We start from the raw sequence: 16,209 nt of genomic DNA, 5'->3' as shown, positions 1-16,209 counted from the left end.
ATGATTACTCCCAGGTCGTTTTCAGATTCCACTTTCGTTACTTCCTTTGCATCAATTCTATATTATCCTAATACCCTTTTTTAACTTTTTTCAAATTACATTTCTTAATGTTGAAGGCCACTTCCCATTTCTGACTCTATTCCCAAACCCTGTTCAGATCTCCCTGCAGTGACTCACAATCCATTTCAGTACTCACTTTCTTCAGCAGTTTTGTGTTATCTGCAAAGCTCATGTAACATTTCACACCCTCATCCATGTCATTTATATAAATAGCAATCATTATTGGAGCCAATACTGATCCTTGTGGAACTCCACTAATCACCTCCTCCTAAGTAGAATTCTTATCTCTAAGCACTACTCTTATTTTTCTTCCATGCAAGAAATCCTTCATTTCAGTACTTTACTTTGTATCCCTCCTATGGTTTCCAGTTTTCTTAATAGTTTTTGTATGGTTCTTTGTCAAAAGCTTTTTGTAGGTCTAGAAAACACAATAAGCCCATCCATCCATTTCTTGTATTATATCTAATAGTCTCGAGTAGAAATAGATCAAATTTGTAGCACTTGGTCTTCCCTGTCTAAATCCAAATTGTCTCGGATTTAGAATATTGTTCTCCTCCAGATGTTTTATCCATCTATTTTTGATAACTTATTCACAAATTTTGGCTACCATGCTTGTAAGTGAAACCAGTCTATAATTTGTTGGGTCTTCCTTGTTTCCTCCTTTATACATTAGTAAAATATTGGCATTTTCCCAGTCTTCTGGTATTTTTCCTTCTTTGAGTGTGTGTGTGTGTGTGTGTAGGGGGGTGGGAGATGAAATGAATAAAAATTAAAGCCTTGCATACACCACTTATTTCCATTTTGCTTTTCTTATTTTCCATTTAACCTCTTCAATAAGAGTCAAATTCTTGTGGGCAGCATCAGCTGCCTGATGTACAATGATTTGATGATGTGTCCCAATACTCACATTATGAAATATAAAGTTACAGCTGTATTACTTGATCTCTTTCCCTCTCAATATTAATGATTGATTGATTTGGTTCATCGTCACCGACTCCCCGCATCAGGAGGCTAGGATGGTGCCCCTTGCAGAGGACTTTGTAACATGGAATTTAATGAACCATGCCATTGGTTCAACTCGCTGGTGGCAGAGTTTGAACGGCCATCATCTCGACCTTCGCCTTAAACCGCTCAGCCAGCGAGCCTCCATCAATATTAATAACCACAGAAAATATGATCAAGCCGGTTCACAGAATATGGGGGTCACTTAGCTATAACTACAAAATAAATAAAATCAAGACGTCGATGCAGGCATCCTCATACAACACTTGCGCCTCATGACGCCTACATAGGTGTCATTATATGGAAGAGGTTTATGAATAAGCTGTACATCTGAGGATTCACAAGGAATGAGATGAATGGGAACCTCTAAAGGCTCCTCAGAGACCTTTTCATGATAACCCTTTAATATGTTAAGGTGACATAGCCACTGCTTGTGGCACTGCTCTGGTGTAGCAATCACATAGTTGGTACTGTGGTAGTGTACATTCTTAGCAGTGTTTTAGAGGAACCACATTTTGTTTTTTACATAAATACTTTGAGGGTTGTGATGTATCAGGAAACGAATGGAAAAATGTACTCTGTTGTGTACATGTTTATTTAATTCTACTTGTAGTGAATTGTGATTAACTCGTATCTTATCTCTTAATCTCGTTCTGTTCATGGTTGTGTATGGTGGGCCTCAAAATATTTTGTACCATTCCATTTCAGATCACCATCTTGTGGTATGTGGTAATAGCAAAGGCAAACCATTATAATTTTATTTTTCTTCTTCTTCTTTTTTTTTGTATCACTGGTCTGACTAGGAATTCAACCTGCACCTTTACTATGATAGTTAATAATGGGTAGGACCACACTACAGAAATGTCACCTTATATATTTGCAGAAACAAATTATAGATACACAAATACATTCTAAATTGCACATTTTCATTAGAATGTTACAACTGTTTTCTCTACAGTATATAAACAAAATTTATACCCTTCACTGAAACACCCTTAGTCATTAATTTTGAACAAGCAACTGTTTGTGTACAGGCATCAAATGAATACATCATACAAAAGGCTTCAAAATAATGAATTTATCCAGTTATAAAATCACTACATTCAAATTATAGACATTCTATTTTTAAAACAAGTCCCTACATAACTCATGCATGAGCTATAGTATTATCACCATAAAAGAATTTCATGGTAACTTTATTTCTCACAGGGGTATTTGGAATATAATGCACAGCCAAAATCACATGAGGTACAATGCACCTATGGTATTTAAATATTGGTTGTATTAAGACTATACATCCTTAGACATGGCACATTTCATGATTTTTAATGTGAAATATACAAGAACACGTCTTACACCTGGATACACCTCTAACAGAGACATAGTTTACAAACTATATTTTGGATAACTCAATGCAATCTTATTCATCTGCATTTACCTAGTTGTATTATACTGGAAGGGAGCTATGCTCGTGGTGACCTGTCTTTGTATCTTTCAGCATCAAGTTTTTTCTTATAATCTTGAATAGTGTTTGCACACACTGTTTCCCTATCTAATTTATTCCAGGTATCCACCACTCTATGTGGGAAGCTATTCTTTTCCAGATCTCTTCTATTATTATCCTTTTTGAGTTTCTTTTCATGTCCTCTTGTTTTTCCATTGTCCCATTTTAATAAATCATCTCTATCTAAGATTTCCATTCTTTTCATGATTCTATAGTCAGTAGATCTCCTCTTTCTCTTCTTTGTTCCAGAGTTGGTAGTTCCAATTTGGACAATCTTTGTTCATATGTTAATTTGGAGAGAGCTGGACCATATGAAAAGTCTTAGTTTATGAGGACCTCAGGAAGGAATATCCTTCCACTGATTCAAACTGTCTGGCATTAACTAAAACAACACTTATACAGTACACCCACACAATAATATTGAATTAATACACAAACAACCATTATTAACGAGAGAATATAAAAAAGGCTGATTCCTATTGTCATTTACTACCACTTTGTAGCTTGTGAGAATATGCTGACTTTAGCACATTATTTCAGTCACATAATCATATATAAAAATATTGATATTAGGCTCTAGAAAGCACAAACACACAGTACAAAAAATAAACAATCATACAATAAACTGCAATATTATCTGATAAAAGTTTTGTATTTGTATAACAAACTAGCTAGTGTATAAAATCAATCACTATATCACCTTGAAATGCAAAAGGTATAAAAAAATTGATATTTGTACAAAATAAATCTTGAACAATGCACCTTCATGAAACCTTAAACTGAGTCAGAATTTGATTGCACTACTCTATATTGTTTCCAGCTGCAGGTTCACTAATTCTGAACAAAGGTGTCCCAATATCCATGTATACAATGGCAATACATAACAGTATTCTCATTTATACTAGAATCTAATCCAGAACTATAACTTGGCACAATCTTGTATGATACATGCAATCAGTTTAGCTACATAATTTGGATGCCAAAGAAAGAAGGTTATTGTGCGTAGTGTGCACAACTATTACAACACCACAGACTAAAGTAAAGAAATCACAAAGAAGACTGTATAAGAATAAGACTATCAAACAAAGGAGCATTAACCAAAGTTAAAGATAAAAATGAACATTCCATCAACAAAACCAAAATACTATTCCTGACAGAAACTAAGGGATCAGCAATGGGTACCTGCAAGCAGTGGTTCTGTAAGACAGATTTTGGAGAGAATAATCTGTCAGTTGGTTACAAAACCTCCGTCTGGAGGTGCAGCCATGAGGGGCTGACACTTGATCTCTGGACTGGGCCCCCATGATCTCTCTTTACTAACTCCGATTGTTCGTCCGCCTTGGGACCAATGATGGATACATGCAAGTGATGATCCTGTGAGATACGTCAGGAGGAATCATCTCCCTACCACCCATCTTCAAAACACATTAACCACTCCAGATGAGAGGGAGGGTGGGAGGGGTGTGGAGTGTATTTAGGGATGAAATGGGTGGGAGTGTTTTTATGCCTTTCCCTTTTTGGCTACCTCCCTTGTAAGGGGGAAAAAGCCTTGGTATATGTATGTATGTATGACTCAAATTCTCATGTACAGCATCGGCCGCCAAACATACAATTCATCACACTACTTGCATTATAAAATATAAAGTGACTGCTGTATTATTCATTCTCTTTTACTCTGAGTAATAATAAACACAGAAAAATGTGATCAAACCAGTTCACAGAATCCAGGGGGTAACTCGCATACAACTGCAAAAAAAATATATACAGTGAGTCCTGGTTATATGGTACATATGCGTTCCTGAAAACCTTACCACAAATTTAAATTACCGTATGCCGAACCCAAGTTTCGACTTATGGCAGACGTACCTTCTCCCTGCTCTTTCCTCTTCAAAATATCTAATTTTACCTCCAAAACACGAGTGGATATCGTATCTATGAATTTTTCTTACTGTAAATAGAATCGAGGGTAGTAATTACCAAATACCGTCACTGTGAATTTACCGGATAAAAAATTACCGTATAAGGAGGACTGACTGTATATATAATCAAGATGCTGACGATGGCATCCTTGTGTACCCACTCTTGCGTCATGACACCTACATGGGCGTCATCATACTGAAGTGGTTAACGCCTTCAATTTCATTTACAGGGGCTGCTTTCCTCCTCTTACTATTATAGACTAGTGCCAATGTAACAGTCCCACACTATTACAACACAGACAAAACCTCAACATATTTTCCCATAGAGATCTTTGGTAGGGTCCAAGGACCACTACCAGTTCCTGTGAGTCCATAGGTTTCCAGTCAGTGAAACTTGAGACAACAGTTATCAGTCCTCCACCTTTTCACATATGATCAGCTGGCAAGTGGCAACTGCTCCTTTCCCACTACTGTAAACCTTTGACATGATCAAAATCCCAAACTATATACATATATACATATACCAAAGGCTTTTCCCCCCTACACGGGGGTAGCCACAAAGAAAAAGGCATAGAAACCACTCCCACCCATTTAATTTCCTATATATTCCACTCCCCTCCACCCTCCTTCTTCTCTTGGCACCTGGATGACGGGTCATCCCTGCATCCTGTCCACTGCCCTGGGTCAGAAGCAGTGAGGCAAGACGTGGCACATCCACAGCAAGGCCGCTTCATAAATTCGGCGACACCCCCTCTCCATCCCCTCATGCAGAAAAGGAGAAGACGGGGAGAAATCCCTTCGGGCTGCGTCAAAATCCCAAACTAATATAACATAAACACTTGTCCAACAACTCATCCCAGAGGTTATGGAAGGTCATGAGAACCAGTGTTAGCCACAGTGAAGTTGCAGATTTCCAGTTAATAGATCTCAAGGCAACAATTGTTATTCCTCCACCTACTCACATATGATATATTTAACAACCAATGACTGGTCTTGTCCTACATACATACATATATCAGAGGCTTTTTCCCCCTTACACAGGAGGTAGCCAAAAGACAAAGGCATAGAAACCACTCCCACTCATTCCATCCCCTACATACTCCACTCCCCTCTACCCTCTCTCTTATCTTGGCACCACCTGGATGACGGGAAAGGAAAGGTGGCCCTGTCCTACTGCTCCTAAAGTTGGTGACACAGTTCCACATTTATAAAATACAACCTGTACAATGGAGTACCCAATGACCAATACTCTCATCTACGTTATTCAGCCTCTTCATAAGGGATCTCCCAATACCAGATCCAGAACATAACACCAAAGTGCTCACTTATGCAGACAACCTGATAATAATAACCCAGCACAGCAATTACAAAATAGTGATTAAGAACAACCAAGCTTACTCATACATGCAACAATGGCTTAGTATAACAGAACAGAAGCCTCACCCCCAGAAATCATCAGTAGCATTGCTTACCACAATCATAAAAAAAAGTGAAATTACATAGCCAAACCCTCACATTGGAAAAAAATCTAAAATACCAGGCCTTACTTTTGATACTCATATAACCTTCAGCCTGCACATCAAAGATCTGACAGCAATATACTACAAGAAAATCTGTAAATACTAAAATTGGTAGCAAGCATGGGATTTTGAGCAACAGAAGGAAACTAATCACAGTATACAAACAATGCATAAGAACCACACTCAACTGCACCTCAATGGCTTGGTTCCCAACAATCAACAACACAAGCACTGCGAGTAATAACAGGATGCACCAAAACCACCCAACAGTTCACCTGCACTAAGAAACCAAAATTCTCGTACATAAATACATACATATACCAAAGGCTTTTTCCCCCTACACGGGGGGGTAGCCAAAAAGAAAAAGGCATAGAAACCGCTCCCACCCATTCCATTTCCTATAGAATAACCTGCCCTATGCTAGAACCATAAACCCTGCCTCTACCCATCTCAAAAAACATACTACTCACATACATACATATACCAAAGGCCCCTCCCCCCTTACAAGGGAGGTAGCCAAAAAGAAAAAGACACAAAAACCACTCCCACCCATTCCATCCCTAAATACACTCCACTCCCCTCCACCCTCTCTCTTATCTTGGCACCTCCTGGATGATGGGTCATCCCTGCATCTTGTCCACTGCCCTGGGTCAGAGGCAGTGTCGCAAAACACAGCACATCCATAGCAAGGCCGCTTCATTAAATTGGCAACCTCCCCTCTCCGTCCCCTCACATCCACACAAAACCATTCTTCAAAACAGACCAACAATCTCAAAACTCCACCAAACCTCCTCCCTCAAACATCACCCCCACAGAAAAATCACTCTCAACACAGGCAGGAACCACACTAGCACATTTGCATTCAAGACATCTTCCAGCTCTAAGACAGTACCAGCACAGAAGAGGCTTTGCCACAGAATCAAACTGCCCTGGATACAACAATCACACCAAGGACACTGAACACCTCTTTCTACAATACCCCAATATAACTATCCTTAGACAACATTACTTCTTCCTTGAGTGACCTATGGGCCTGTCCAGTGCCCACTGGGAGTTGTGAGTCTCCTGCAAGAGAGACCTGGGGCAACGAATTGATTGACTGTAGGGAGAAGACCCCACAAATACAGTTCTCTTCTTTGTATGTTACCCTTACATAAGCAATTAATCAATCAATCAGTTGACCTAGGTCTCTCTCCCAGGAAACCCATAGTATCCAAAATACACATATATGTATATCTGAACTGCAACAGCCACAACATTTTACAATAAAAAAAGGTCCTGGAGCCGCAGCGTCTACATCGTGGGACCACCCCCCAACCCTAAGAGTTGGGGGCCAAACGGTGGCAACCAGCCCTGGCCACTGGCTCTAAGTAGGTGGCACCGATACCCAAGAGGAGCTACGACTGCCTTGGGGAGTACATACACTCTATAAAGGATTTATGGGAAAACCCAGTTTCGGCTGTGGCATTCCTTGGGGAGACGGGACTGCTCGGACAGACAGTCTAGGGAACGGCAACAACAACAACAACAATAAAAAAAAGAGAGAGAAAGAGAGAGAGAAATTATGCATGTCAAAACTAGTGATAACAGAGGGCACCATAAATGAGCAAAGCCAATAATATAGGAACCATGATTGTCAGGGTAAAGGTGTATAAACTTACAACATATTTACATGTACCATATAAAACTATATGTATTAATATAACTGTGTGTGTAATTTTATATAATTTACCTAATTATGCTTAACACATTAGAAGTTGGTCTCTCAGTAAACTGTCTTTCGTGTGTTTGCACAAATGATACGTACTTTGCTTCAGTACTATGAATGTGTTAATGTGGATTTACATAACAACATCAACAAATATCCTAAACCTAGTCTTGTTCAGGAAACCTTGCTCTTTTCATCTACAAAATACTCTGATAAAACTATATTATTTTGATTCATTTTCATCACAATTTCTTAAGGCTTCTAGTGACGTTTCAACCATTTTCTTTAGCATTTCTGAGTTTTCCATCACTTTCACTAAAGATTGGTCGTCCATTTGCAGAAGCATTCCGGTGAGTTTGGCAGCATCTGTAGGGTGGTCCACCAGCAATTTCTCATACAGGAGTTCTCCTATACTTTCCTTTTTTTCTGACAAGCATGCATCACTCCATTCTATTTTGTAAGATTCTTTTTCCTGTAAAAATCAAATAATTATTTTCACACAAGATATAATTCACACAGGGTATAAGTGGAGGAGGGGATGAACACTGGACAAGCAATTTAGACTATCGCTACTTGGGTACAAGGTCAGAAGTGGAAGCGGTACTAGGTTATCTGGCAGAGCAAGTTCATAATTAGCAGAGCTGGGCACCAGTCTGCTAATCTATTAATCGTTGATTAACAAAGTTGAAAATTTCATTAACAGATTAACTTTTAAGTTAACTTTGAAAATCATTAACGGACTGATTAACTTCCATTAAATTGGCAATTTCTGTTAATAGTCTGTTAACTTCACACATAAACCTTCCCTTATTTTCAGATTTTTAGTACAGATTCTAATGAGAATATGACAACATAAATGAATAATTCATTGTAACACTTTCCAACAAAATAAATATGTATCTTATGCCTCTGACTTTGGCTACCTCCCTTGTAAGAGAGAAAAAGATCTTGGTATTAACCCCTTCCATACGGTGCCGCACACATAGGCGTCATGGACTTAGATCTCAGTGGCAGCAGCCAATGCCAGCCGTACGACGTGTCGTAATAATACTCGCATCATAAAATATAGTCACCGCTTATATCGATCGTTCTCTCTTTCACCCGCGAATTTTGAATACCACAGAGAATGGGATTCAGGGCACATTTGAGAGAATGTAAAAACACAGGGGCGACTACAATAAATATAATCAAGACGCCGATATGGCAGCCTCGCGAATACACTCGCTCCCCATGACGCCTAAGTGTGCGGCACCGTATGGAAGGGGTTAATATGTATTTATTTTATAGTGAAAAAAAATAAAAATAAAAAAATAAAATAAATCTTTGCTTTGATGGATAAGTCACAGGAAATGAATAAATGAAAAGAGTATAAAGATATATCTATCAAAGTACATAATATGTTTCCTTTTTGCTGACACAAGCTCACCAACAGTATATACAGTAGGTCTGACATATGGCAGTTATGCTAATAAGAGCCTGGTGGGAGTTTTGCCCAACTGCATGCTTGTTTTATTGTGATTTGTGTTTGTACACATACATACTCCCTTTCCTTGTCTGAAAACTTTAGGGCAAATTAAAATATGAGTCCTTCAAAGTTTCTAGCTTGGGGTCTATCACTCTGTAGTGACTTTTTTTTCTTTTCTTTTTTCTAAATAAGGTTGGGAGGGGTGTGGAGTGTATTCGGGGATGAAATGGGTGGGAATGATTTTATGCCTTTCCCTTTTTGGCTACCTCCCTTGTAAGGGGGAAAAAGCCTTGGTATATGTATGTATGTACCTAAATAATTTTGTTTTCTGTCCAACTAATACTGGGTTTGTATTCCACCAATCCTCCCCCCCAAACAGAGACCAGCTTCTTATCTGATTTATGTTGTTACTCAAGTGACTCGTATTCAAATTCAAAACAAAGAAATGCAATTAGTCTGTTGGATTCCACCCAAGTTAGAGCTGGGCAATGGTCATATACCAAGGCCTTTTCTCCCTTACAAGGGAGGTAGCCAAAAAACAAAGTTTTTATTAGCAAACATAATAATTCCAACTGATATTCATTGCAGATCTTTATACACATAAAATTCAAACCAAAATATGATGGTTTAATGTCAATATGGTTTTTATTTTATTTATTTTCTTTTTGGCTACCCCCCATCCCCCATGTAAGGGGGGAAAGCCTTTGGTATATGTATGTATGTATTTTTTTTAATATACATATAACTAGAGCTTTTTCTCCCTTACAAGGGAGGTAGCCAAAATCAAAAAGCATAATTCCACTCCCATCCATTTCATCCCCACATAACTCCACTCCCATTCACCACCCCTCCCTCCCTCCCTTTTTTTTTTGGCTCCTCATGGATAACGGGTCATTCCTGCATCTCACCCACCACCCTGGCTCAGAAGAAATGCGGCAAGACACAGCACATCCACAGCAAGGCCACTCCATTTAATCAGCAACACCCCCTCTCCATCCCCTCAAACAGAAAGAGAGGATGGGAAGAAATCCCTCTGGGCTGTGTCAAAATATCATTCACACATACTTCCTAGCCCTCCCTCCCATCACAGCATCATCCATACACAACTATTCTTCAGTCCAGTAATATCTCAATTTCAGCCATTTTTGCATGTTACCAAGCTTAGTAAAACACTTTTTTTTAAACAAATGAACATATTTCAGGGCTCAACAGATACTAGTCTACTTCAAATAGAATAAATAAAAAGGAAAAGTTAAAAACAGTCAGCTGTTATGTCAGCTTATTAACGAAATACCGTGTTTTAACAAAAAACATGTAATTGGACTCTCCCTTTTGCTGGGTGCAATTCACAATACGTTAACACGACATATTACAGTTACAAAAATCCCACAACTACTGGACATTACTTAGGTGAGAAAAAATACACTGAACACTACCTGTATAAAGCGTAAGTATTCTGTGCGAGCTTTCCTTGCAGCTTTCTGAAGTTCATCTCTATTAGTAAGGAGGGATGCAAGACTACTCAAAGGAAGTTCTAGGAGCATACCAGTCAACTGTAACCAAAAAAATCCGCTGTATATCTATTGATCTGATTCTATGCCTCTTGGGCACCTCACTTTGTGAGTAATTATATATATATATATAAAGTAAAGAATATTATCAATATCAGCAAAAAAATTCTTATAATGAATACAATTGGATAGTACAAATATACAAACATATTAAAATAGATGAATACCTGTGCACAGAGTTCCTGGTCAATATCAGCAACAGCAGCAAACAGTTGTGGCCCCAACGCTTCCTTTGCTTCTCGTTGACAACTACAAGTTAGATACAAAATCATAATCAAATATTTTTTGCAAAACAAAGCATCAGAATCAGTTCAAGATGTTTTTAATTCCTCTAACATGGCATATATTATAGATTCTGATACATGGTAAAATTTCCAGATACAGTAAACTGTCTTGTATTTACCAAAAGAAAATCTATTAAGCTATCAAAGCTTAGATAATTCTCTTATATTCATTTCATAGGATCATCACTTATAAGTAACAATCATTAGATCCATATCTAAGGGAAAAGGCCCTTTGGTATGTATGTATGTATGTATGGATCTATGTATATACATACAATTGAAAGCTAAACATCCATGAAGTGCTGGTAAGATTGCCTATCCTGTAATGTATTCTGCTCTTATGAAAATGAAACCACAGTACAACACTTCTCAATCTTACGTCTATACACCAACTCATAGGTATACTCACTCCTCAAGTGACAAAAGAACTTTATCTACTGCTTCCTCCAGCAGTGGGTCAGACACAAGCAAACCTATCACTTCTTCATTGCTCCTACCCTCCACTAAAACTCCTGTTATCTGATGACATAAGTAATGCTCTTGTTAGTGAGGAGACTAAGAAATGCTACAAGAAATCCTTAAAAAAAATAAAAGGAAGATGAATAAAAATAATGTTTAATTTTTTTAGGTTATCATTAGTAGTGTTGCAACAAATTGCCTTACAGGACATTTTAAAACAAGCATTTCTTCATTTACTGAGACCTAGATCTTACCTTATCAGCAAGACTTGGCTGAAGGCTCCGTACTTTTGCATGTAGATGTTCACAGAGAACTTCTCTAGTTCGAGGCAATTCTCCATTATCCATTACTCTAGTCTGGTATTTATATGAAAACATGTTAGAAAAGAAACAAAGAATTAGAACATACAAGGCAATAGCTATACAGAGAAAAGTCATTTAATAAAGGACTCTAATTTGAGGCAATTCCCCATTATCTTCAACTCTATTCTTGGAACAAATTTGAAAAAAAAAATAATAATAATAAAAAATAATAATAATAATAATAAATAAATAAGTAATAATAATAATAACAATAATAATAACAAATCAATAAATAACACACAAAAGGAAATCACTGTTCATGAAAAAATAATCAAAAAGAACTAAAAAATAGGTACCAATGGTGGTCTAATGAGAAGGGCACCAAGTATCATTTCTAACGGCCATGAACACCCTTATTTCCATTTGAAGGTGTAGCTCCAAGCAGCTGCCTCTCAGTGTCTGACTTGGGTCCAAGATATCTCAAACCTGAATATCTTTCCTCCACTTTTTTCACATTACAAGAATTGCCAAATGCTCTCCTCTTCTTCCTACTAGCCAATGAAAGAAATAAACTCATATTTGTAAAACAACAATAACTATCCAGTATTTCTTCCATGAGCATTATGGAAGGGCCCAAGAACTACTGTTTGATACTGTGGAACTATTTTCCTGTCAGTGAAACTCAAGGCAAAAATTATTATAATTGAAAAGCAATATGAATGAGGAGACGAACTACAGATACAGTATTAACATTTTCAAATCCAAAGATATAAAATAATAATAATAATGATGATAAAATGTCTCTTCAACCAACCCTTTTCTCACACTCCAAAGCCTCAATACTTCAACACCATCCAGCATCAAAATGATACAAACACGGAATGGACTTAACCACTGATTCACAATTCCTCACATGCAACCACCATACAGAAAACACAGGGCACCTCATACTAATGCCCCACATTAACAATGCCCAGACAACAAGACAATACAATAAACCCTTGATATATTGAACTAATCACCAGGAAGACTTGGTCATTACAGCTGAAAGCACACATTGTACATACACAATTTAAATTTTCCATGCACCCGCCACCCATACCAAACCTTGCACTGTATGTACTGATCTTATTCATTATAAAAGATGAAAGGTCAGTAGATTTCACTAGGGTTGATATAGCCAAAATTTGGTGTAACAAAGTTAAGTATAGTGAGGGTTTATTATGTCTTTCCTGAATGGCTTGTGGGCCCACCCAGAGGCTTGTGCTGGTTACTCGAGACCTGAGGCAATGGGTTGATTGACTGATTACACTCCAAATTATTTATATTTCATTATAGCTGTTCTGCAACAATTCTAATTTGCTACAAGATGCCCCTTTCTTATGTAATCATATTAACCACTTCAGTACAATGATACCTACGTAAGTATCATAAGACGCGAGTGGGTACATGAAGATGCTGGCGTCAGTGTCTTGATAATATATATTTTCATTGTAGTTGTACATGAGTTACCCCCACATTCTATGTACTGGTTTGATAAAATTTCCTATGTTTATTATTACTCAGAGTAAAAGAGAATGAGTAATACAGAAGTGACTTTATATTTTATAATGAGAGTAGTGTGGTGCAAATTACATATGGCAGCCAATGCTGTGCAGAAGAATTTGAGTCGTACTAAAGTGGTTAACCCCTTCTACTATGAGTGATACTTCTTCTTTTATTCTGGCTCCCACCAGGCTCTTTTATTCTGCTCTGTGGTCTGCCCTTGGTACTGAAGGAGTCACATCCTATCTTGATCCGCTTTTGTATTGGATGACACAGTTTCCTTTCTTCTGACAACCACAAGGCTATTCTATTCATCTACTGGCTCCTGTTAACCCCTTCCATACGGTGCCGCACACGTAGGCGTCATGAGGAGCAAGTGGATTCGCGACGCTGCCATATCGGCGTCTTGATTATATTTATTGTAGTCGCCCCTGTGTTTTTACATTCTCCCAAATGCGCCCTTAATCCCATTCTCTGTGGTTTTCAAAATTCGCGGGTGAAAGAGAGAACGATCGATATAAGCGGCGACTATATTTTATGATGCGAATATTATTTCGTTACGTCGTACGGCTGGCATTGGCTGCTGCCCGCGAGATTTAAGTCCCGTATTGAAGTGGTTAATAGTGAGCGAGGTCCTATCCTTGGAGACAATATCATACCAAAGAGGTGGAGTCACATAAACCTAACCTAACCTTTTCACAAATCTTCATAATGTATGCACATTAAATAGATTTATTATCTGTGCATCCAATTATGAATTCATAATTGGGTACACAGATAGCAAATCCATTACACATGTACACATTATGAACTTAGCCTAACCTTCCCTATCCTATTCTTTTTATGAATCTTCTATTCGTTATGTTCATACAATTATGAATTAATTACTGGTGCTGCACATTTTATGGATATTCATAATCTGTGTAGATTCACAAAATGTACATTACATAGGCTACCTAGGTGGAGGGGGGTGTTCTCATGTGTACAGAATGTCCCCTAAGTTATTCTTACGACTCATGAACTAGAGCAAGAGAGATGACAAAAAGCTTTGGTAGGCTTTTGCTACCCCGGCAATAACTGAGAAAATGACACTTTTTTATGTAGCCCTCATATCCCAAACCGACATAACTTGCATGAACATATCTTGCTGAAACTGGCATAAAGTAATAATTCAACTCTATTTATAATTTTGAGATATAAAAATAATGAGACACTTGTTATGCCATAAATAGTTCAAACTGGACTATTAAATTATGTAATCAGTACAAATTCATGACCAAAAAGTTAAATCCCCATCTCTGTACCATGCCTTGTTGAATATTCTGCAATCATAGAGGGAGACATTTTTATACTTTTTAAGGGAACCTTCTTCATGAAAATTTCTGTATCTATACATGTTACAATACTCTATATCACAAGGGAGGATCCCAACACATCAGATATAGGATTGGGGTACATGAACAGGTGTTGGAAGCTTAGTCTTAAAGATGTGGAAATCCAAATTACTGACAGTGTCAGTTTTATTGATACATTCCTTAATCATTTTTACACTCAGCAGCCACACAATAGACCACAATTTATTAAATTTTCTCACAGCTATTCAATAGATTCAATGTTTAATGATGACATGTGAGTAGCAATGTTTGACTACTCAAGCATCACACTTCTGAAAATTCCCGAGCTGTTTTCAAGTTGCAGATGATCATTTCAGAGTTGAGAAATTGCATTTTTGTAGCCTAAATTCAAATTGTAACAAAAGAATTTTGTGGGAATGGTCGGTAATCCTTTTTCATTTACTCAATGTCTTGGAGTTTTGAAAAGCAAAAGGTATCTCCCATTATGATAAGTATCATTTATGATTTGTGCACTCTTACTTTTACCACAAATATTAAGTGCTACCAAAACAGACCCCCAGACCTGCCTGTGAAACATACTGCATGAATAGGAGCTATTGATGCAGTATGTTGCAGTACCTATAATAATTCATAGGTACCTCTGTAATTTTCCTATAGTTAAAACTTGGGGTAGAAATAATTTGAGGTCCTACATCTGTGTTGGAAATTGGGGTACGGACTCACAGGGTCAACAGATATTTATCATTCCACAGAATAATAACGATTCACACTGATGTTCAATTTCATGAATTACCTCGCCAGAATACGTTTAATACTACTACTAATATATAGTCGACGATTGCAATCGAAACGCAGAACGCCAGAAGCAAACATAAGTTTCTACAGCTATACCTTGCAATTAACCTAAGGTAAACTATTGTCTCTCTGACTCTCTGTCAACAAAACTACTGTAAACATTGATTCAACAGATATGATTTACATTATAATATATTCAAGATTTGTATAATCTGTATTTCCCTTATTACTGACTGTGAAGACAGTTCCGTACCTTTAAGGCAGTGTTACCAACCTGTGACAAATAAAATCCCTATAAGGGTCAAAAAGTTAAAATCCTCCTAAATCCCTCGTTTCATAAAAGTGTGTGTATGATCCTACACACGCTCAAAGGACCATGTGAATGTAGCTCCTTTCCTGCATATTCCAATAAACACTCAAATCATCATCGAATCACACATTTTGTATAATTATTGGAAAAAAGACCAGATTTTTCCAGTGTAAACCTAGTTGTAATTAGCTTACCTATTTGTAGTATATATGAACGGATCTACATTCGTGCCTGTTTCTCCTCCAACTATCAAATTTAATTTTGGATTATTTTATGATTTTAATTTGGGCTATAAAATGCTCCAGGAGTTGACACACGAATAGAAAAAATACATTCTTTCGACGTAAGATATTTTCTTAAATTCTTTTCATTACAATGATATTTTCTGTCGGTTACCTATTCGTTTCAAC

The 16,209-nt window shown here is 37.4% G+C and overlaps 1 protein-coding gene across 8 annotated transcripts; it reads right to left on the bottom strand.

Annotated features, from left to right (window-relative positions):
• Positions 1-1,920: 1,920 nt before the first annotated feature.
• LOC143018281 (uncharacterized) lies at positions 1,921-15,765 on the bottom strand. 8 transcript variants are annotated; one of them, XM_076173586.1, is made up of 6 exons: positions 15,743-15,760; positions 11,747-11,848; positions 11,443-11,552; positions 10,917-10,998; positions 10,615-10,731; positions 1,921-8,185 (listed from the first exon to the last, which is right to left on the bottom strand). In XM_076173586.1, exons 2-6 carry the CDS (start codon positions 11,837-11,839, stop codon positions 7,937-7,939), a joined length of 651 nt encoding a protein of 216 aa, XP_076029701.1. In that variant the 5' UTR covers positions 11,840-11,848; positions 15,743-15,760; the 3' UTR covers positions 1,921-7,936. The 8 variants fall into 8 exon arrangements, with proteins under 8 accessions (XP_076029701.1, XP_076029700.1, XP_076029704.1 ...); XM_076173585.1 differs by lacking the exon at positions 15,743-15,760 and adding an exon at positions 15,674-15,740; XM_076173589.1 differs by lacking the exon at positions 15,743-15,760 and adding an exon at positions 15,724-15,736.
• Between the last annotated feature and the right edge of the window lie 444 nt (positions 15,766-16,209).

The sequence above is a fragment of the Oratosquilla oratoria genome, chromosome 34, assembly GCF_046742065.1.
Source record: "Oratosquilla oratoria isolate Oo_2021 chromosome 34, ASM4674206v1, whole genome shotgun sequence".
In the NCBI taxonomy this organism is placed as follows: domain Eukaryota; kingdom Metazoa; phylum Arthropoda; class Malacostraca; order Stomatopoda; family Squillidae; genus Oratosquilla; species Oratosquilla oratoria.
Note: the sequence above shows the minus strand (reverse complement) of the source record. Positions and strands in the feature narration are given on the sequence as shown.

Coding starts and splice junctions, on each gene's coding strand:
- LOC143018281 (XM_076173586.1), bottom strand. CDS start 11,839: ATGGATAATGGAGAATTGCCTCGAACTAGAGAAGTTCTCTGTGAACAT. Junction 10,999..11,442: donor GTTCTTTTGTCACTTGAGGA/GTGAGTATACCT, acceptor TCTAACTTGTAG/TTGTCAACGAGAAGCAAAGG. Junction 10,732..10,916: donor ACCAGGAACTCTGTGCACAG/GTATTCATCTAT, acceptor TTTTGGTTACAG/TTGACTGGTATGCTCCTAGA.